Consider the following 21,699-nt stretch of genomic DNA (forward strand, 5'->3'; position numbering starts at 1 on the left):
AATAGATAGAATACAGTCTGCCTGTGATGCTGGGATTGGACTTAACCTCCAGCACAAGAAGATTAACTAACATGGAAGAAAATAGGAAATACAAGCTAAGGAGGTTCCCTGGATGCCTATGAAGATGGCAGAAAAGAAGGCACAAAGCAGAAATTGCCGATCTGGGTGCTTATTGTGCCCCATGTGACCAATTCATAGTCTATTGGCTTGGATTTTTCCTTTTCTGTGGTCCCCCCCCCCCATTTTTGTTTGACCATGTGCCTGCCTACAGAAGCAAGGCTAATGTTAAGAACTTTAGCTATAGACATTGTTAAATCTTTTCATAAAGGTAGTGGATTCTTTAAAGTCTCTGAAGGCCTATAAAACACAAGTTTTGAACTTTTTAATCAAGATATATTGAGTAAACCAAATGTGAATAAAAAACGCTTTACAAAGTAATAGATTTGTGCATAGTTATATGCATCATATTTCCATAAGCTAACAAAATGCATCAATGTATGTAATTGTCTGGCCTCTGTGCTCAGACCCCAGGGAAGTGAGAGGAATGGGCCCCATGGTGAAAGGCTTCCTGCTGGCCACGCTGTTGGGAAGGGAGGGTTGGCCATATTGTCCCAAGTCCAGAATCTTCTATTCAGCTTTGTATGTCTCAGTGAATTTTAACTTAGTCCTTCATGCACAAGTGTGCAGGCTCTGAGAGACTAATTCATCCCCAGTGTCTGCCCATTAAGGGACCAGCAGAAAATTAATGTGTTAGTTTATTGTCTTACAGTCAGGGGTCTGTAAGAGTCTCCTGGACAGAAACAAGCAAAGTGATTGCCTGGTGTGTTCCTGTAGGGGAGTCTAAGGGGAACCATTTCAGTCTCAGCACAGAGGACACCATGATCTCAGTGACCAGTAGCCTGAAGCCATGATGACTCAGGACACCCATTCTCTGTCCCAGACACAGAACTGTTAGGAAAATTGGAATTCGTGGGCAACTGCTCTTCTAGAAACGTTTTCCAATGCCCTTGGGCTCTTCCTCACTGAATTGATGATAGAAAGCATGTGCAGACATACCCTGATGGACTGTCATTCTCATCTCCTTCCCGTGATGTGATACCATCTTTCTCTGCTTCCTTCTTTAGTGCTCCATAGAGTGTGGCAGTGGGACACAACAGAGGGAGGTGATTTGTGTTAGGAAGAATGCAGACACCTTTGAAGTGCTGGACCCCTATGAATGTTCCTTCCTAGAGAAACCCCCCAGCCAACAGTCCTGCCACCTGAAGCCTTGTGGAGCCAAATGGTTTAACACAGAATGGAGCATGGTAAGTCAGGGTGCTCTTAGTAGAGATTGCTGCTTTTGGTGCATCATTCTCCTGCTTTCCTTTCATATGCACACCTGGGCCTCCTACTAGGTGCCAGGCACAGGGCTCCGCCCTCAAGTAGATTCCCTATAGTGATCTATCCAGTTGGTTACTGCCAGGGCACCCCAGATACAGTCTACTTGGGGAGTGGAGCCTGAGGCTGGGACAATCTTGATCTAAACTCGGAGCCATTAAGCACTGACTCTCAAGTGTCAGTATGCATAAGAATCAGCTGGGGCCTTGTTAGAAAAAATGAATTCTGGGTCCACCAAGAGGAGTTTGCATTTTGAATAATCTCCTTAGGAGAGTTGGATGCAGGTGTCCTTGGACTGCATTTTGAGGAGTGCTGCTGCAGAGGATTCATGGCTGAAGGGATTCAAGGATACCATTGAGAAACTGCATCATGAAGGAATTTCAGTAGGTCTCAGTAATAGAGTAAGACCCACACCAGTCAGGCCTCAGTGTGTGTGTGTGTGTGTGTGTGTGTGTGTGTGTGTGTGTGTGTACACTTGTTTAAAACCCAATAGACGATATGGGCTATGTATTATGGGACTGATCCTGTTTTTCTCTTTGAATTGACTCCTAGAAAACTCAAAGCTAAAATTGTGGTCCATCTCTAAGAGAGAATTTATCAGACCTTACAAAGGATCTTTCCTACTTTTATATTTCATTTAACCTCAGTTTCCCCAGATCATTTTACATTTTGTAACCCTCAAAGCATTTCTTAAGCCATCTCAGATCCTTTTTGTAAGGAGGAGGGTACTGTGTGAATGATGAGAGGCAGAGAGAGTCTGAGACAGAGAGATAGAGTTAATACACAAATAGGTTACTAAGAATGAAGTGGAAAAGGATGGAAATAGTGATAAAACCCTTTTCTTTCTCCAAGTAAAAGAGTTTATTTTCAAGAAACATCCTAAAACAGAAAATGTCCTCAGGGCATCATTCCTGGTGACCAAATAACAGACCTTGGACTCATGGGGGTGGGGTTCATTCTGCTTTGTTTCATTGAAGATCTTCAAGCATGGCTGTGGGTGAGCCCAAAGTAGAGGCCAGAGCCTTTCTCAAAATCATTCATAGGTGATAAAAAGGATTTTGCTTATAAAATATACGAATAAAAGCTGAGAATTCTGTATCCAAACAGTGTGTGTTAGCTCCAGTGAGAACAGCCATTTGGCGTGTGGTGAACCATAGATCAGAGGCAAATGGGAACAAAAGTGGTGTTGAGTTTCGGAGGTATTTTGTCAACTTCTGGGAAATGGAATTTAATTATTTTGATGCTGGCCAAGGCCCTCGAGAACACAGGAACAGATCAGTATTTTCTTTTACTGTTTGGTTGGAAGAGTCTAAAAGGGCCAGATTCACCAGACCTATCAAAAAAGACAAATTGTGAAAACAACTGTCTGGAAACAACCCAATGTCCCTCAACAGGTCAGTGTGGTACCTCTGAACCACATACATTACTCAGCAACAAAAATGAATGAACTGTTGGTACCCAAACACCGTTGATGAACTTCAAATGCATTTTGCTAAATGACTCCCAAAGCTACAAATTGTACTATCCCATTTATATAATATTCTGTAAAAGGCAACATTATAGGGACAGATACCAGGTCAGTGATTGCCAGAGGGTGGGGTGGGCTGAATCTCACCAGGGGATTTGTTGTGCGTGATGAAACTTTGACATAAATGATAATAACAAAGACTGTGATGGAACCCAGATGTCTTTGAAGATGCCTTGTTTTGTAAATTTGAGTTTATAACTGAGTCAACATTTTATATAATCTATATATATATAAAAGTCTAAGTGACCATTAGGACCGAATGACTGGAACGACCAGTCGCTATGATGCGCACTGACCACCAGGGGTCAGACGTTCAACACAGGGGTTGCCCCTGGTGATCAGTGCACTCCCACAGCAACCTCCCCCGGCCAGCCAACTTCCCATGGTCCCCCCGGCTGGCCGGCCCCAATTGCCCAATCAGGGCTGGGCCCCAGGCTGGGACGGGGAACCGGGGGTGAGTGGCAGCAGACGTGGCCCCTTTCCCAGGGGCACCAAGGGCTGGCTCCCTTCTCGGGGCTTGCAGCCAACCTCCTGTGCCCCGTCCCTCCCCCCTGGGCCAGCAGGCCCCAGTCGGCGCCCACCTGCTGCGGTGGCAGCACGGCAGCGAGGGAAGGAGGAGGGTGGAGGTGGGGAACTGCAGCAGCAGTGTCCTTGTCTGGCTTCTGTTCCTTCCGTGCCCAGCCCAATAACCATCTCCTCCTCTCCCGACCCCGCCAGTGCCTTCAGGCCCTGAGCTGGGGCAGGAAACTGGGAGTGGGTGGCAGCGGATGTGGCCCCTTTCCCAGGGGGGCCAAGGATCAGTCCCATCCCAGACTGCTCAATGAGGCAAAAGCCAGTGGGACCCCAAGTGCCTGCAGCTGACACCTGCAGGACCAGCTCTGTGGGGGAAGGGAGTACAGCTCAGAACAAGGTCAATAGAGGTATGAGACTCAAGGCAGACCCAGCATCTGGGCTAAAGAGTCCCCAAACACTGGACTACTAGGGGATTGAACCTATTGGACCTCAATCAAGTTGCCCAGGGCCAGAAAGGGATAGTTACTCACATTCACCTACACTAGAGAAGCTCCCAGGAGGCCCAGGATAGACATACCAAAGGGACCATTCAACAACATCAGAGCAAAATCCAGCAAGCCCCACAAATAGTGGACCCAAAGCACCTGTTTAACAGCTGACACTACAACATTGGAGTTGAACCTCACTGGCAGCAACTCAGAGGGGAGATCCCTCCCACAAACAGGACATCAACATTCAAGTCCCAATTAAAACAGGAGAGCCCAAACAACACACACAAGGGGCATTCGTAGAGCATCCAGCTCAGGAAAACAAAGAGACTACACCGCTGGACCCCTCAAGACACTTTCTATATAAGGCCATCTCACAAAGACTTGAAGCTAAAGCAGTTCTATCTAATACATAGAAGCAAATACAACGAGATAGCTAAAATGGAGAGACAAAGAAACAACCCCCAAATGAGAGAAAAGAAGGAATCTCCAGAAAAAGAATTAAATTAGATAAAGACAAGCAACCTATCAGACATAAACTTCAAAGCAATGGTTATAAAGTTGCTTAAGGAACTTAGTGCAAATTATAACAACATGAAAAGGGAAATAGAGGCCATGAACAAGAACCAGACAATAAAGAGTGATATATCTGACATCAAGAACATGCTGGAAGGGATTAAAAGTAGATTGGATAAAGCAGAGGATCAAATCAGTGATTTGGAAGATAAGGTAGAAATAAATACCCAATTAGAGCAGCAAATAGGAAAAAAAAGAATTAAAAAGCAGGAAGATAACAATATTCACATTATGGAAATACCAGAAGGGGAAGAGGGTAAGCAAGGAACAGAGAACCTTTTTGAAGAAATAATGACAGAAAATTTCCCCAACCTGATGAAGGAAAAGGTCACACAAGTTCAGGAGGCACAGAATCCCAATCAAGATGAACCCAAAGAGACTCACACATAGACACATCATAATTAAAATGGCAAATGTTAAAGACAAAGAAAGAATATTAAAGGCAGCAAGAGAGAGACAGAAAATTACCTACAAAGGAGTTCCAATTAGAATGTCAACTGACTTCTCAATAGAAACATTTTAGGCCAGAAGAGAGTGCATGAAGTACTTGAAGTAATGAAAAGCAAGGGCCTAAATCCAAGACTACTTACTGTATCTAGCAAAACTGAAGGTGAAATAAAAAGGTTTCTCTGGTTTATAAAAATGCTATGGATTTTGGGGTGTTAATTTTGTATCCTGATACATTTTTTAATTCATTTATCAAACCTAGTAGGTTTTTTTATGAAGTCTTTAGGGTTTTCTATGTACAGTATCATGTCATCTGTGAATAATGAGAGTTTTACTTCCTCCTTTCCAATTGGGATGTCTTTTATTTCTTCTTGTCTGATAGCTATGGCCAGGATTTCCAGAACTATGTTGAACAAGAGTGGTGAAAGAGGGCATCTCTGTCTTGTTCCTGTTCTTAGAGTAAATGGTTTTAGTTTTTGCCCATTGAGTATGATGTTGACTATAGGTTTGTTATCTATGGCCTTTATGATGTTGAAGTATATTCCCTCTATTCCCATTTTGCTGAGAGTTTTTATCAAAAAAGGGTGTTGGATTTTGTTGAATGCTTTTTCTACATCGATCGATATTTCATGTGACTTTTGTCTTTCAACTTCTTTATGTGTTGTATCACGTTTATTGATTTGTGAATATTGTACCAGACTTACATTCCGAAATAAATCCCAGTTGGTCATGATGTATGAACTTTTTAATGTAATGCTGGATCTGGTTTGCTAAAATTTTGTTGAGGATTTTTAGTGTCTATGTTCAGCAGGGATATTGGCCTGTAGTTCTCTTTCTTTGTTGTGTCTTCATCTGGTTTTGGAATTAGGGTGATGCTGGTCTTATAGAAAGTTTGGAAGTGTTCCTTTCTCTTGAGTTTTTTGGAATAGTTTGAGAAGTAGAGGGATTAGTTCTTCTTTGAATATTTGGTAAAACTCCCCTGTGAATCTATCTGGACAAGGGCTTCTGAGAGATTTTTTATTACTGCTTCAATTTCATCAGTAGTTATTGGCCTATTCAGATTTTCTGATTCTTCCTGATTGAGTTTTGGAAGATTGTATTTTTCTAGGAATATGTCCATTTCATCCCAGTTGTCCCGTTTGTTGGAATAAAGTTGTTCATAGTATTTTGCTACAATCCTTTGTATTTCTGTGGGGTCAGTTGTTACTTCACCTCTTTTGTTTCTGATTTTGTTTATTTGGGGCCTCTCTTTTTGTTTCCTTTTGAGCTTGGCTAGTGGTCCATGAATCTTGTTTATTCTTTCAAAGAACCAGCTCTTGGTTTTATTGATCTTTTATATTGTTGGAGCTTTTTTTGTCTCTATATCATTTATTTCCACTCTGATCTTTATTATTCCTTCCTTCTACTTGTTCTGGGCTTTTCTTGTTGTTCACTTTCCAATTCTTTAAGTTGTAGTGTTAGCTAACTTACTATCAGTTTTTCTTGTTTTTTGAAATAGGAGTGTAGTGCTACGAACTTCCTTCTCAGGACTGCTTTCACTGGGTCCCATAGGTTTTGGATTGTTGTGTTTTCATTGTCATTTGTTTCCATGATGTTCTTATTTCTTCTTTGAAATAAAAAAAATTCATTGTTTAATAGCATGCTATTTAGCCTCCATGTATTTGATTGTTTTTGAGCGTTTTTCTTGTAGCTGATTTCTAATTTCATGCCATTGTGGTCTGAGAAGATGCTTGATATGATTTCAATCTTCTTAATTCGTAGAGACTTAGCTTGTATCCTAATGTAGTCTATCTTTGAAAATGCCCCATGTGCATTTGAGAAGAATGTACATTCTGTAGCTTTGTGGTGGAATGTTCTGAAGATGTCAATTAGTTCCATCTGTTCTAAAGTGTCATTGAGGATTGCTGTTTCCTTATTGATTTTTTTGTCTAAAAGATTTATCCAGTGATGTTAGTGGGATATGAAAGTTCCCTACTATGATTGTATTGCTATCAATCTCTCCCTTAATATCCTCCAGAAGTTTTTTTTATATATATATATACTTAGATGTTCCTGTATTGGGTGCTATAGGTTTACCAGACATATAGCCTTTTGTTGTATGGATCCCTTTAGTATTATGAAGTGGCTTTCCTTATCACTTGTTACAGCCTTCACTTTGAGGTCTATTTTTTCAGATATAAGTATTGCTACCCCAGCTTTATTTTTTTCTATTTGCCTGAAAAAAAAATGTTTCCATCCTTTCACTGTCAGTCTGTGTGAGTCCTTTGTTCTAAAGTGGGTCTCTTGTAGACAGCATATAGTTGGGTCATGTTTTCTTATCCATTCAGCTACTCTATATCTTTTGATCAGAGCACTTAATCCACTTACATTTAAGGTTATTATTGATAGGTATTTGTTTGTCACCATTTTTATTCTTTATGCCTCTGTTCTTTATTCCCTTTCTATTTTTTTCTTTTTACAACAGTCCCTTTAGAACGCAGTTCTCAACCTGTGGGTCGCAACCCCTTTGGGGGTCAAACGACCCTTTCACAGGGGTCGCCTAAGACCATCGGAAAACACATATATAATTACATATTGTTTTTGTGATTAATCACTATGCTTTAATTATGTTCAATTTGTAACAATGAAATTGGGGGTCACCACAACTTGAGGAACTGTATTAAAGGGTCGTGGCATTAGGAAGGTTGAGAACCACTACTTTAGAATTTCTTGCATTGCTGGCTTCATGGTAATAAACTCCCTTAGCCTTTTTTTTGTCTGTGAAGCTCTTGATTTCACCTTCTATTTTGAATTATAGCCTTGCTGGATAGGGTATTATTGGATTCAGTCCCCTTGCTTTGCATCACTTTATATACTTCATTCCATTCCCTTCTGGCCTGATGTATTTATGTTGAGAAATCAGTTGATAGTCTAATGGGGAATCCCTTGTAGGTAACTTTCTGTCTCTCTCTGGCAGCCTTTAAGATTCTTCCTTTGTTGTTGATGTTTTTCCAGTTTAATTACAATGTTTCTTGGTGTTAATCTTTTGGAGTTCATGTTGTTTGGGACTTTCTGTGCTCCTTGGATTTGTGTGAATTTTTCTTCCCAAAGTCAGGGAAGTTTTCTGTCATTATTTCTTCAAACAGCTTTTCTATTCCTTGTTCAGCTCCCTCGCCTTCTGGCACCCCTATTATGTTGATGTTGTTTTATTTCGTGTTGTCTTGAACCTTCTTTAGACTCTCCTCCTGCTTTTTTTTTTCCAGTTGCTGCTCTGCTTGGGTGTTTTTCCACCTTGTCTTCTAACTCACTGATTCAGTCCCCAGCTTCTTCTGGTGATTTTTTTTTCTGAAGATATGGGTAAACAATGTGATTTAACAGCCTTGGAACATGGGATATATATATATATATATATATATATATATATATATATATATATCCACTGTATATAGGCTGTTAAAGCACATTGTTTACCCATATCTTCAGAAAAAAATCACTTCTACTATCTTTGTAAACAACCTGCTTCCCTATTTATAATGGTCTGGCCCTCTAGCAACTTCAGCACGAAATTATAGCTAATTTGCCTACAAACATCAGGTGGTCATAATAATCTGGCCACTCAGTGTATAAAAGCCTAAGCAACTGTTGCAACCGAAACAACCGAACCAACGACCGAACAGGCTGCGTGGGGCGACCAGGCCGGCAGGGGGGTTAGTGAGGGAAAACCAAACAACTGAGCAGTGGGCTGCGTGGGGCGACCAGGCTGGCAAGGGGGGCAGTGAGGGGCAACCAAATAACTGAGCAGTGGGCTGCGTGGGGCGACCAGGCTGGCAAGGGGGGCAGTGAGGGGCAACCAAATAACTGAACAGCAGGCTGCTTGGGGCAACCAGGCTGGCAGGGGAGTTGTTGGGGGTGACCAGGCTGGTGGGGGGGCAGTGAGGGGGGCAGAGGGGGGCAGTGAGGGGCAACCAGACTGGTGGGGGGGCAGTAAGAGGCGACCAGGCCGGCGGGGGGGGGGCAGTGAGAGGTGACCAGGGTGGCAGAGGAGGCAGTTAGGGGTGACAAGGCTGGCAGAGGGGGGCAGATGGGGGTGACCTGGCCAGCAGGGGGACAGTTGGGGGTGACCAAGCCAGCAGTGGGGGCAGTTAGTGGCAATCAGGCAGGCAGGCAGGTGAGCAGTTAGGAGCCAGTGCTCCCGGATTGTGAGAGGAATGTCCGACTGCCAGTTTAAACCGGCAGTCAGACATCCCCCGAGGGGTCCCAGATTGGAGAGGGTGCAGGCTGGGCTAAGCGGACACCCCCACACACCCCCACACGAATTTTGTGCACCAGGCCTCTAGTTATGTATAACAGGATATTGTAAAAATTAAGTTACGAAATTTTTATTAAGACATTTCTTACATACCGTTATATTGACTGGGCTGCAAAAATATTCGTTGTGGGCCACATGCGACCCATGGGCCGCAAATTTGACATGCTTGGAATACCATGTTCATAGATTGGAAGAATTAACATCATTAAAATCTCTATACTATCCAAAGCAATCTACAGATTCAAAGCAATCCCTATTAAAATACAAATGGCATACTTCACAGAGCTAGAACACATACTCCAAAAATGTATATGGAACCATAAAAGACCCCAAATAACTGCAGCAATCTTGAGAAAGAAGAACGAAGTAGGAGAGATCACAATACCGGATATCAAACTATACTACAAAGCCATTATAACCCAAACAGCTGGTACTGGCACAAGAACAGGCATATAGACCAATGGATCAGAACACAGACCCCAGAAATTGAACCACACCATTGTGGCCAATTAATATTTGACAAAGGAGGCAAGAACATACAATGGGGTAAAGACAGTCTCTTCGACAAATGGTGCTGGGAAAACTGGATAAACATATGCAAAAAAATAAAACTAGACCACCAACTTACACCAGACACAAGAATAAACTCAAAGTGGATAAAAGACTTAAATGTAAGGCATGAAACTATAAAAATCTTAGAGGAGAACATTGGCAGTAAAATCTCAGACATCTCATGTAGCAATATGTTTATGGATATAGCTCCTAGGGCAAAGGAAACTAAGGAGAAAATTAAAAAATGGGATACATCAAAATAAAAAGCTTCTGCGCAGCAACAGAAACCACCATCAAAATGAAAAGGAAACCCACTGAATGGGAGAACATATTTGGCAATGATACATCTGATAAGGGGTTAATATCCAAAATATAAGTACTCATACAACTCAACAAAACGAAGACAAACAATCCAATTTAAAAATGGGCAGAGGAATGGCTTGCAGTACTCAAGGTAATGGAAAGCAAGGATCTGAGACCAAGATTACTATATCCTCAAGGCTATCATTCAAAATATATGGTCAAATAAAGAGCTTCCCAGACCAAAAAATAAAAAGGCGAAAGGAGTTCATCACCACCAAGTCAGCATTATAAGAAATGCTAAAGGGATTGCTGTAAGGGATTGTTGAGAAGAAGAAAAGGAGAGAGGAACCTAGCCATATAGAATTAAAATGGCTATAAATAAGTACCTATCAATAATAACCCTAAATGTAAATAGATTAAATGCTCCAATCAAAAGGTGTAGAGTAGCTGAATGGATACAAAAACATGACCCAACTATATGCTGTCTACAAGAGACGCACCTCAAAACAAAAGACACACACAGGATGAAAGTGAAGGGTTGGGAAAAAATTTTTCCATGCAAATGGAAAAGAAAAAAAAAAGCTGGAGTAGCAATACTCACATCCAACAAAATTTACTTTAAAAGCATCATGCTAATTGGAGAAAAATAAATATCATATGATCTCACTCATTTGTGGGATGTAATGAACAACATAAACTGATGAACAAAAATAGAGCCAGAGGGGAACAAAAATATACTAGAATATAATAGAAGTAATCCTGTTATTTGCAGATTTTTAATATTTCCTACAACTTTTGTGATATCATACTATGTAAGTACAGTTTTGGTAATATTATTATATTTAAAATCCTTTTATTCTTGAAATATTAATGTTTATTCCATGTAATATTATTATATGTAAGATCCAAAAAAAAAAAAATGGGCAGAGAACCTGAATAGACATTCCTTCAAAGAGGACATGGAAATGAAGAGACACATGAAAAAATGCTCAAAGTCACTAATCATTAGAAAAATCCAAATTAAAACCACAATGAGATATCACCTCACACCTGTCAGAATGGCTATCATCAAAAATCAACAAACAACAAGTGCTGGCAAGGATATGGAGAAAAGGAAACCCTAGTTCACTGCTGGTGGGAATGCAGACTGGTGCAGCCACTATCTAAAACAATATGAAGTTTCCTCAAAAAATTAAAAATGGAACTTCCTTTTGACCCAGAGATCCCACTTCGGGGGATATATCCTAAAAACCCCAAAACACCAATCAGAAAGAATATATGCACCCCTATGTTCATAGCAGCATTATTATAATAGCTAAGATTTGGAAACAGCCCATGAGTCCATCAGTAGATGAGTGGATAAAAAAAAGCTGTGGGACATTTACACTATGGAATGCTATGCAACTGTAAAAAAAGGGATCTCTTACCCTTTGGGACAGCATGAATGGACCTGAAAAATATTATGCTAAGTGAAATAAGCCAAACTGAGAAAGACAAATATCACATGATCTTACTTATTTGTGAAATCTAATGAACAAAATGAATTGACCAACAAAATAAGACCTGAAGCAGGGAGGCATGGAACAGACTGGCATACCTCAATGTGGGGTTGGGAGGACAATAAGAAATTCATGCATGGCGGGGGCAGCCCAGCTGTGCCCTCTGGCAATCCGGGACCGCTCGGGGGATGTCCAACTGCCGGGCCTAAACTGGCAGTCGGACATCACTCTCGCAATCCAGGACCCCTCGCTCCTAACTGCCTGCCTGCTCGCTCCTTACCACCCGCTTGCTTGTTCCTTACTGCTTGGATCACCACTCCTTAGCGCTGCCACAGAGGTGGGAGAAGTTCCCGCCACCGCCGGTGCGCTCGCCAGCCGTGCGGGGCTCCCACAGTGTGGGAGCACACTGTCCACCAGGGGCAGTTCCTACTTTGAGCATCTGCCCCCTGGTGGTCAGTGAGCGTCATAGTGACCAGTCGTTCTGTCTTAACGGTGGCTGGGCTTTTATATATATAGATATCATAGCCTATGGACACGGGCAATAGGGTAGTGAAGACCTAGGAGGCTGGGTAAGGGCTGGGAGGAGAGGGGAAGGGGGAAAATAGGAGATATCTGTAATATTATCAACAGTGAAAGATATTTTTTTAAAAAAAATTTAATTAAAAAAAGAAAAGTTTAAGTGAAAACCCTGTTGTCCTGGATTTGAATTAGAAATATCGATATGAACTCATAAATTAGTCTTACTTTCTTAGCTTTATCCAATGAAAGAGTCTAGAAACCATGACCAGCCCAGAAGCAAATGGCACACCTATTAGCCAGAATATAGTTTCAAAATACCACTCTTCACTAAAAGAACCAGGAATTCTTAGATAGGTGGCCAATTCAAGATCTGGGACTACATAATTATAAAATAGATTGAAATATATCTTAATATCTTTTAATATTTTTAGTATACTTTATGAAGTTCTCAAAGACAACTGAGTTTATGACCAGAGGACTCAAGAGCCAAATTTTAGAGGCTCCTGCTAGCCATTGATGGGACATCAGTGAGCATCAGGAAAAAGAATAACTACCATAGATTGAATGAAACACATCGCATATGTTAAATTCATCCATTTATAAATTATTATAATAATAAACTAATAGGTCACCATTAGAGAATGTTAGAGGAACCAACTCATTGTTCTGAAAACTGATAGATAAAAGAAAAGAGTCAAGCATTTACTAACAAACAAGCTGTACCACTGGGTAATGGGAGAGTAATGGCTAGGGCATGGTTGGGGAAGGGGAGGAGTCTTTAGCAAAGACTACAGTAATATAAGAAGAGATAATCGAATATAATCAGCATTTTTCAACCCTGAATGAATTAGAAGATCTGGGCTTTGCTCATCAGTGGCTGCTGACATCCCCAAAAGACAGGCAATTATACACATCCTGAGAAGCAGTTGCACCAAAAAAATCAAACCTTTCACCCGTTAAGGCCTCTTCTAGATCCAACTTCCATTTTACAGGAAATACAGAAGCCAGAGGAGCATGTTAAACTGTCCCATGAGGATGCAGTCAGCAAAATCCTGACTCTGCCAGACAAATGACTCAGTGCAAGGGGAGAAAGCGCAGAAGAGGGGAACTTATTGATTAAAAGGGATAAAAAAAAAGGCGTATCAGTCAACTGCAGTGTGCAGATCTGATATGGATTCTGATTTTTAAAAAAATATTAAAATTTTATGAAATTCACAAGATAAGTGAAAATAGGAACATTGGCTATCTACAGGGGTGGGCAAAAATCAGTTTACAGTTGTGAGTATGCAAAAGTTTTTTCTTGTAGTATTATTTATTAACTAGAGGCCTGATGCATGAAATTCGTGCAAGGGGCTTGGCCCCCACCGTGGCGGCGGCGGCTGCCTCTGCCTCGGCCCCCGACGCTGCGGCTTGGTCCGGAAGGTTGTCCGAAAGGACGTCCAGAAGGATGTTTGGTCTAATAAGCATATTATGCTTTTATTATTATAGATTATTGTATTATTTTCCATACAAACAACTGTAAACCTACTTTTTCCCACCCCTGTATTTAAAAACTACGGAATTGCCCTGGCTTATGTTACTCAGTGGTTAAGCCTGAACCAAAGGGTGGCAGGTTTGATTCCCAGCCCTGGTCAGAGCGCATATGGGAGGCAACCAATGTATGTGTCTCTCTTGCATCAATGTTTCTCTCTCTCTCTCTCTCTCTCTCTCTCTCTCCTGCTTCTCTCCCTCCCACCCTCTTTATAAAAAATCAATGGAAAAAATATCCCCAGATGAGGATTAACAAAAAAATAAAAACAATAGGAACTATGTATTATTAATTTCTAGGTGTGATAATGGTATTGTGGTAATTTTTGGTTGTTGTTGTTAATCCTCACCTGAGGATATTTTTTTCCATTGATTTTTTTTTCTTTTAGAGAGAGTGGAAGGGATCAACTCTGCAACCTAGGTATGTGCCCTTGACCAGAAACAAACTCACCACACTTTGGTGCATAGGCCAACACTCTAATCATTAAGAAACACTGACCAGGGTGGTATTGTGGTAATTTTTATGGAGTCCTTATGTTTTAGAACTACAAACTGAAATATTACAGAAGACATGATATTATTTCTACATTTGCTTCAAAATAATCCGAGAAGTGGACGTGGGTGGGTGTAGCTGGGACATGACTTGAATGATTTGATGGGTGTTGAAACTGGTTGACAGATGCATAAGAGTTTGTTTGAATATTGTCTCCTTTTGGAGATGTTTGAAATTATCTATTAGTTGTCCTCTGCAGTGTCTGAGCTAATAGACTGCCAAGAAATCTAACCTTCTCCCTTTGTGCCCATGCAGTGCTCCAAGAGCTGCCAGGGGGGCTTCCGGGTCCGGGAAGTACGCTGTCTGTCAGATGACATGGCCCTAAGTAATCTCTGTGACCCTCAGCTGAAACCAGAAGAGAAAGAATCCTGTAACCCTCAAGACTGTGTCCCTGAAGTCGGTAAGTAGGGATCCTGGAGTAAAGACTCATCTGTTAAGCTCTGTCAAGTTCTCTGGTGTGAAATGCCACATCCATCTGGAGTTCAGGGGTCAAAGTACTTTTGGTATGTTAAGTTTATAAGCCTGGATGGTGAGCCAAGCCACCCACCAAAAAATAAACTTAAATGTGAATTGATTAAAATGGTAATGCATTCAGAGACTTGGTTCCATCATCCTTAGGTCAGAGTAGTGAGATTTTAATGTCATGTTTAAAGAAAAAGAAAAAGCCCTACCTGGTTTGGCTCAGTGGATAGAGCATCAGCCTGTAGCCTGAAGGGTCCCAGGTTCAATTCCAGTCAAGGGCACATACCTCAGTTGCAGGCTACTCCCCAGCCTGGACCTGGTCAGGGCACATGCAGGAGGTAATCGATGTGTTTCTCTCACATCGATATTTCTCTCCCTGTCTTTCCTTCTCTCTTCCACTCTCTCAAAAATCAATGGAAAAATATTCTCAGTTGAGAATTTTTAAATAATAATCTACATACTAGTATATAAAAGGCTAATATGCAAAGTGTCCCCTTGGGAGTTCGACCAGGAGACCGGGAGTTCAATCGCTCACTATGATGTGCGCTGACCACCAGGGGACAGCACAGAACATGGCGGGTGGGTGGCAACAGGGCGCTGAGGGAGCGAGGGAAGGAGGAGACGGGGAGGCGGGGAGGCGGGGAGGCGGGGAGGCGGAGAGGTGGGGAGGCAGGGAATCTGATTGGCCCTGATCGCTGGCCAGGCTTAGGGACTCTACCTGTGCACAAATTTCCTGCACTGGGCCTCTAGTAATAATAATAAAGAAAAAGAAAAATGCAAGCTCTTAGTGCACACCCACACTCCATCAGCAATAGGCAGCAGGACCAGGATGGAGAGCCCTCACCTCACTTTCTCTCCCCAGTAGTCCAGGCTGCCCCTCATGCTCAGCATCTTGTTCTCTTCTGCTGCAGATGAAAGCTGCAAGGACAGATACTACAACTGCAACGTGGTGGTGCAGGCCCGCCTCTGCGTCTACAACTACTACAAGACTGCCTGCTGCGCCTCATGCACTCGCGTGGCCAACAGGCACGCGGGCTTCCTGGGGAGCAGATAACACCCCCGCACCTACCCAAAGAGCAGAGCAGCAAGTCTGTAAGAGGGTGACTGGCAGGCTGCTGATCCACCAGGGGCTCCCTGGCCCAGGGCGCTGCCAGCCAATTTGGTCACCAGCCCCGCCTTCAGTAAAGTGTACACGCAGTGCCCAGGTGCAGAGCCATCAACTGAGCATCGCCATCAACTGAAGTTCTCTCCTTGGGAAACCTGGCAACCTCTAATAGTGCTCTCTGAAAACCAGTCAGGGGGGCATTCAGGCAGCTCTCAGCCAACCCCTCCTGGCACTTTCTAAGGCAGCAATTTAGCCCTGACTGGGCACTGCCTCCCCCAGGGGGCTATTGGCCTTTCCAATATCAGCACCTCCTGGACAGTCAGAGGAGGCAGCACCCCTACCCCAAGGCCCCACGAAGCCTTGCTGAGATGCCGGCATCCCTGTTACCTCAGCCCCGCTGTGCCTGTCCTCTTTCTCAAAGACATTAAGTTGTTTGCCTGCCTCATGACACAAACATCTCATGTCATGCAGTGCTTTATTGTTTCACAGGTATATTCACAGATATTAATTCCTTAGCAGCTTACAACACCCCAGAAGGGAGGCAGGGAATGAATCATTGTCCCATTTTACTAGCAAGGAAACTGAGACTCATTGACCTCCCAGCCATATTCACCTGTTCAGTGGCAGAGCTGAGTCCCAACCCCAATCATCGGACCACAAAACCCTGACCCCAAGGCCTGTCCAGAAGTCTTAGGTCTGCAGGATGCGGCTTCATTTCAGACCAAGAGTGAGAATTTCCTAATTAGCAAACGAAACCAGGTCTTTGAATTCTTCCCTCCAACCAAAGGTCAAAACTTTATCCCAGCATCAGTTGTTTCAGAAGTCTGTTTCCACCAATCCCTTCCCCCACAGTCGCAGGCCCTCATCACAGGACTCTGCAGCTTTCATTAAGCCCCGTCCTTAAAGAAACTCTCCCCTGAGACCATAAGGGCGCTGGGTATCACAGTCATTGCCTGAAATTCTGACTTCATTCCCCAGTGAGATGTTTTCCCTGGAACCGGAAGTCAGGGTCCCTTTGGCCACAACAGTCCCTTTCTGGTCCCAGAGCAGGTTTCCAGAGCTGTGTGCTCAGCCCCTCCTCAGCCACCCTCCCGGGCTGTTCTCCACACGTGCCTGGTGGAAAGTGTAACCAGCCCACACCAGCAAAAACCTCGTTTCTATTAGAAAGTGTCTCCCTTTGGTCTTTTTGGTTTGATTTATGGATTTCTCTCTTTTAGTTCAAATCCTTCCTTTCTCACCCAGGACTGACAACCCATGTCCCCGCCCCCCTCCCAGACATGAGCACTAACACCTACATTAATGGAGCCAGTCTGGGAGGAGGGGCTGTGAGCTGCAGTGACCGCTGCATCAGAGGGCTCTTCCCTGACTCGCCTCACCTAACTCTGCAGCTCCAGGGCCTGCGGGGTCAGTAGGGGGTGGGGGTACAGTGCCTATTGAGAGATGAACTCTTTGAAAAATCCATTAAGAAGAAGAAAATATATGTACATATTTTTTCTTTTACCCATTAAGATAAGTAGCAGGCTAAACAAATTGTAAGCTCTTAGTACTGTGGTCCTGGGCCCATTTCCCTTTTAAAGCAAGCCTTAGCAATTGAGTTTCTCAAACGAGCCCTTTAAACCAGAATCTGCTAATTAGATGATCACTTGCAGTTTTTGGAAGCATTATCACCAGTCAGTCTGACACACTCTGTGTTTCCAGGGATTCTCTTTGGCTTTCCTGTGGCTGTCCTCTTCCTGGGGAGCCCCAGCACCCCTTCCCAGAAGCACCCCATCTCTCCTGGTTCTTATGGGACTCCTGCAGAGAAGCAGGCGGGAAGAGGCCCGGCTCCTCCGGCCACCAAGTGTGTCAGTGATTTCATCCCGTGCCCCCCCCTTTCCTTTCGCTAGAAGCTTTTTGCTTCTAATCACAAGGGGAGTTTGTCCTTGGCAGCTGCCCTCGGAGCCTGCTGAACAAGCCAGCCATCTGCTGGAGTCCTTGCAAGAGGCTGTCTTTACATGTGGGAGGGCAGGTGCGTTAGTGGATGGGAGAGCAGGAAGGCTGATTTCACCTCAAATTAAGGGAAAACCTTGTAGCCATACCAGCTGCCCAACAGAGGTGTGGCCACCGTCTGTGAGCGCGCTCTCCATCCGAAGTGGGACTTCTCTGTCGCGTGGGAGGTGAACATCCCGGTTCCCTCCACCTCGGGACGCTCATGATGCCTGGTCAGTGGTGGCTTTGTCTCTGACATCTGACAACGTCCATGGCTCCCAAATGCTACCTAACATTTCTTTAAAGGCACAGTGATCCTTCCATGATGACGGCCATTGTGGAATTGGGTCGGGGGATCTCATGACTTTGGGGGAGGGGGCAGAAGTACCTAAACTCGGGGGCTTTATTCTCTTCCAACAAATAGCTGAGCTATTCTTGGAATTCATTTATCTCTGGAAAGTTTATAAATTACTAGAACGGGGGTTTTATTCATTTATTTGTCTTAGAAATCCAATTTTTACTAGTTTCCTAGCTTCTCGTGTCAGCATCCAAATGCCTTTGTCCTTAGCACAGCACATCAGATAAAGTCCTTTGATATTTCCAGTGACGACGACGGCGTGCCTGTGTAGGGAGTCTAAGGAAAGCTCCCCTTTTGTGGCTCCCTCCCTCCAGATGTGTCTCCTCGCCCTTTCCTAGACCCTATGATTTTGCTTTCTCCTCTGCACTACTTGCCACCCCCTTCTCAGTCTTCTCCATGTTCTATTAACTGGCCACAATGCAAAACTGAAATTTACATTTGATGGTGCTTTTTTTTTTCTTCTGTGTACTGGATTGCCTCATTCTCTGCCCTGAATTTTAAAATTAGGTGAATTTAAGCTGTTACCTGTTTTTCTCACAAACATCAACAGAGCTCTAAACAGAAATAGTTTCTCTGCCCTCAGGGACCTGCAGTGTGAGGGGAGCTCTCTGAGCTGTTCCCAACTGTGCCTTTGCCTTCTCTGGCCCAGGTTCTTTCTGAGTTTTCCTTTTTCATTTCCTTGAATATGTATCATTTAGGTATCCTCAGAGTGTTCAATATTCAGCACTCTTTTTCCTTTAAAACAAATGGCTTTATAGACGGATGAAAAAATGGGAAGCAAGCTTAATTTATTTCCATGCAATTGTGTGGCAGAGAGAGAAATCCAGATATTATTAATATTACTAGTATCATGCTAAGCCAATGTCTTTTTTTTTAATATGACCATTTTAGAATTTAAATATCAGTTCTTTAATGTGGAAGAAGACTCAAATATAAGTGGTAAAAAGAAATAGGACTTACCTTAAAACAGGCTTCATACTCAAACCTGAAGGAACCTATGCCAGCATGGCAGGTGGGGGCCAACATTTGATCCGTGCTGTGTAAAACATTGTCAATGTGGCTGGCGGGGGGGTGGGGGGGAGATAGTGCCTTGCTGGTGAAATTCGTAGATGGCATTGGCATTGGAGAGCTAACAGCGTGGTGGCAGGTTCTGGACCCAAATGATCTGGGAGACTATTGACCAGGAAGCAACATATAGTCCTACCTTTGGGTTAAAAAAAAAATAATACTGTACAAGTACAAGGTGCGGAAGATATAAGAGTTTTGGTTGACTAAGCTCAGTGTGAGTCAGGAAAGTGGGATGGAACCACAACAAAATTAAACACAAAACACTTGGGCTACATAAGGAGAAGACGTTGGTGAGCGTGTGCCATATTGTGGGGAGTGTCACCTGTGTGTAACATTCAGCTGAGCGTGCCCAGTCCTGATGAGCGGTGCAGGCTGGTCAAAACAGAGGAAAAGACTTTATGAGAATGTTAAGCCTGGAGTCTTTGGGATAGCTATCCAGGAATAGGAGATAAATCTACAGGGAGGCAGATTTCAACTCTTGCAGAAGAGCCGGCTTTCTGCAAGTTAGAGCCTTCAGGAGGTAGAGCCTCCCTGGCCAGTGGTGGCTGACCTGTCGCTGGCGGTCTCAGCAGAGGCTGAATGGCCCTTTGTCGGGGATGCTGGAGAGGGGATTCAAGCACGCAGCTGGGGCAATATGACTTAAGGTCCTTACCAAGTCTGGGTTTGGGTGACTATAAGTAGAACAGTTTTAAATGGTTCTTCCTGTCTGGAATGGCCGGTGCAGGCACGCCTACTTCCCATTCCTGTGTCTGCAATTTGGACCCTGTGTCGCACCCCTCCAAGCTCAACGCAGCCACTAGGAAACTGGTCAGAGCTGCCCTGACTGGCCCTGCTTTGTAGACGAGTAACAAATGTCCCGATGGACAGTTCCATGCCCAGGGTCACATGCCCTGATGGTGGCAGAGCCTCTACTAGACTGGGACCCTCTAGTACCATCTCTGTTTCTCAATTCACCTTCCTTTCCTGCACCTTTGCTGGAGCAAAGCAACCCTCTCCACCCCGAACAGTCCCACCTGCGGGTTACAGTGGGAGCCGTCCTCCGTGCTGAGGAACGTGACCATGAGAGGCTGGGAACTTCCAACCACTTCCTCGCCATCTTCCAGACTGAGCCCTTCGCCTCAGTGAGAGGAAAGCCATCCTGTTACATAACTAGCCGCACCTGCCTTGACCCCCACGCCCCCACCATTCAGTTTGACAGAAGGATATACTTTGTTATAACTTATTATTTGTTCTTTGTAAATACAAGATGTTTATAGGAAATGTGTATTCTGAACTCTATTGACAGAATGAGTCACTACACCAAAATAGTTCTCTTATTTAGAATAAGTTAATTTTAAAGGGACCTAATAGGTATTTATTTACATATGCAATCCACGTTTGTGTAAAATCATTTGATCCTACTAACCCAGCTTCCTGGAAAGTTGCTACACAACGTCTTACCCTAAGTCCATAGTTACGATTTGTATACTGATTAGTCAAATTCCTTGGGTTTTAAGATGGAATATAAATTACTTGGCTTTTCGACTTGCTCAGGGCTTTTCCCCCCTGGCATTGTATCCGTCTAGATTGCCACCTTTTCATCTTAAATATTTTATTTGCTCATATAATATGCCCTCTCTTCATGCCCAAACACTTGGAAAAGGAAATATGAGGGTCTTTCCCTGTCTCCTCTGTCTTGCCTCCTTCATGAGAGTCACCAGCAGTGAGTTGCGGGAGGCTCGGTTAGAGCCCTGGGCGAAGCAGAGTCTCCCTCCCTGCAGGGCCCGGGGCATGAAGATGCATTTACTGACCGCCCTGTCTCCGGGGCCCCCTGGGCACTGCTGATTGGGGGCTCTGGGCTTTCCTATCAATAACTGCATAGTCAGGAGCAAGGAGCCCCCTGAGTACTCCACTGACTGTGTCACCTTGTGATGTTAAATTATTGTTTAAAGAGGTGGAATGTGAAGGTGAATTATATGAGTAAGTACCGTCTGTTTTCTCTTCAGCAAAAAGGACAACTATTTTTGTGTATGACTAATTTATTTTTATTATTGTAAAAATACAATAAACTGGTTAAGAGATCAGCTTTGTTAACACATTTGTGCTCACATTGCTTCAAACAGCCCCCTCTACAAAGAAGAACCGGGCCCTTTAGAGGCGGTTCGCTTGTCAGACTTGTGTTCCGGGCGCTCTGGGGGCGGCGGGGCCACTTAGAGAACACGGTCCACCTTAGATACAAAGGCTGTGAGCCTGCGGTTTGTGCAAGTCCTCAGCTTGGCTGTGAGAGGGTCACCGGGGGAGCTTACGATAACATATTCAGGAAAGTGGCCGCCCCCAGGGTGGCCCTTTTCTGGTCTCTTTTTAAACGTCCCTCAGGCAGGAGAAAAGGTGGGGTCCACTGTGCCACTCAGTGTGGCTCCATCTCCCAACTTGACTAAAACTTCTTCCAGCTTCCCTCGGGCTGACTTCACCTTGGTCGCAAGTTTAGCAAAGTGTTTGACAAGATCTTTCAGGTTATCGTGGTGTGTAATAAAGTGACTCTGACTTAGGTCATGACCCCTCTGGAAAGTCGCCTGGCCTAGATCGCTA

The 21,699-nt window shown here is 43.7% G+C and overlaps 1 protein-coding gene across 2 annotated transcripts in view; it reads left to right on the forward strand.

Moving 5' to 3' along the window:
* The window catches only part of THSD4 (thrombospondin type 1 domain containing 4), a 558,652-nt gene extending 537,467 nt beyond the window's left edge, over positions 1-21,185 (forward strand). For both annotated transcript variants that reach the window (XM_023753088.1, XM_023753089.1), the window contains 3 exons: positions 1,125-1,304; positions 14,426-14,570; positions 15,544-21,185. In XM_023753088.1, the coding sequence (XP_023608856.1) occupies positions 1,125-1,304; positions 14,426-14,570; positions 15,544-15,686 (468 nt within the window). In that variant the 3' untranslated portion in view covers positions 15,687-21,185. The remainder of the gene's footprint in view (positions 1-1,124; positions 1,305-14,425; positions 14,571-15,543) is intronic.
* The last annotated feature ends 514 nt before the right edge of the window (positions 21,186-21,699 follow it).

The sequence above is a fragment of the Myotis lucifugus genome, unplaced genomic scaffold (genome assembly GCF_000147115.1).
Source record: "Myotis lucifugus unplaced genomic scaffold, Myoluc2.0 scaffold_41, whole genome shotgun sequence".
NCBI lineage: Eukaryota > Metazoa > Chordata > Mammalia > Chiroptera > Vespertilionidae > Myotis > Myotis lucifugus.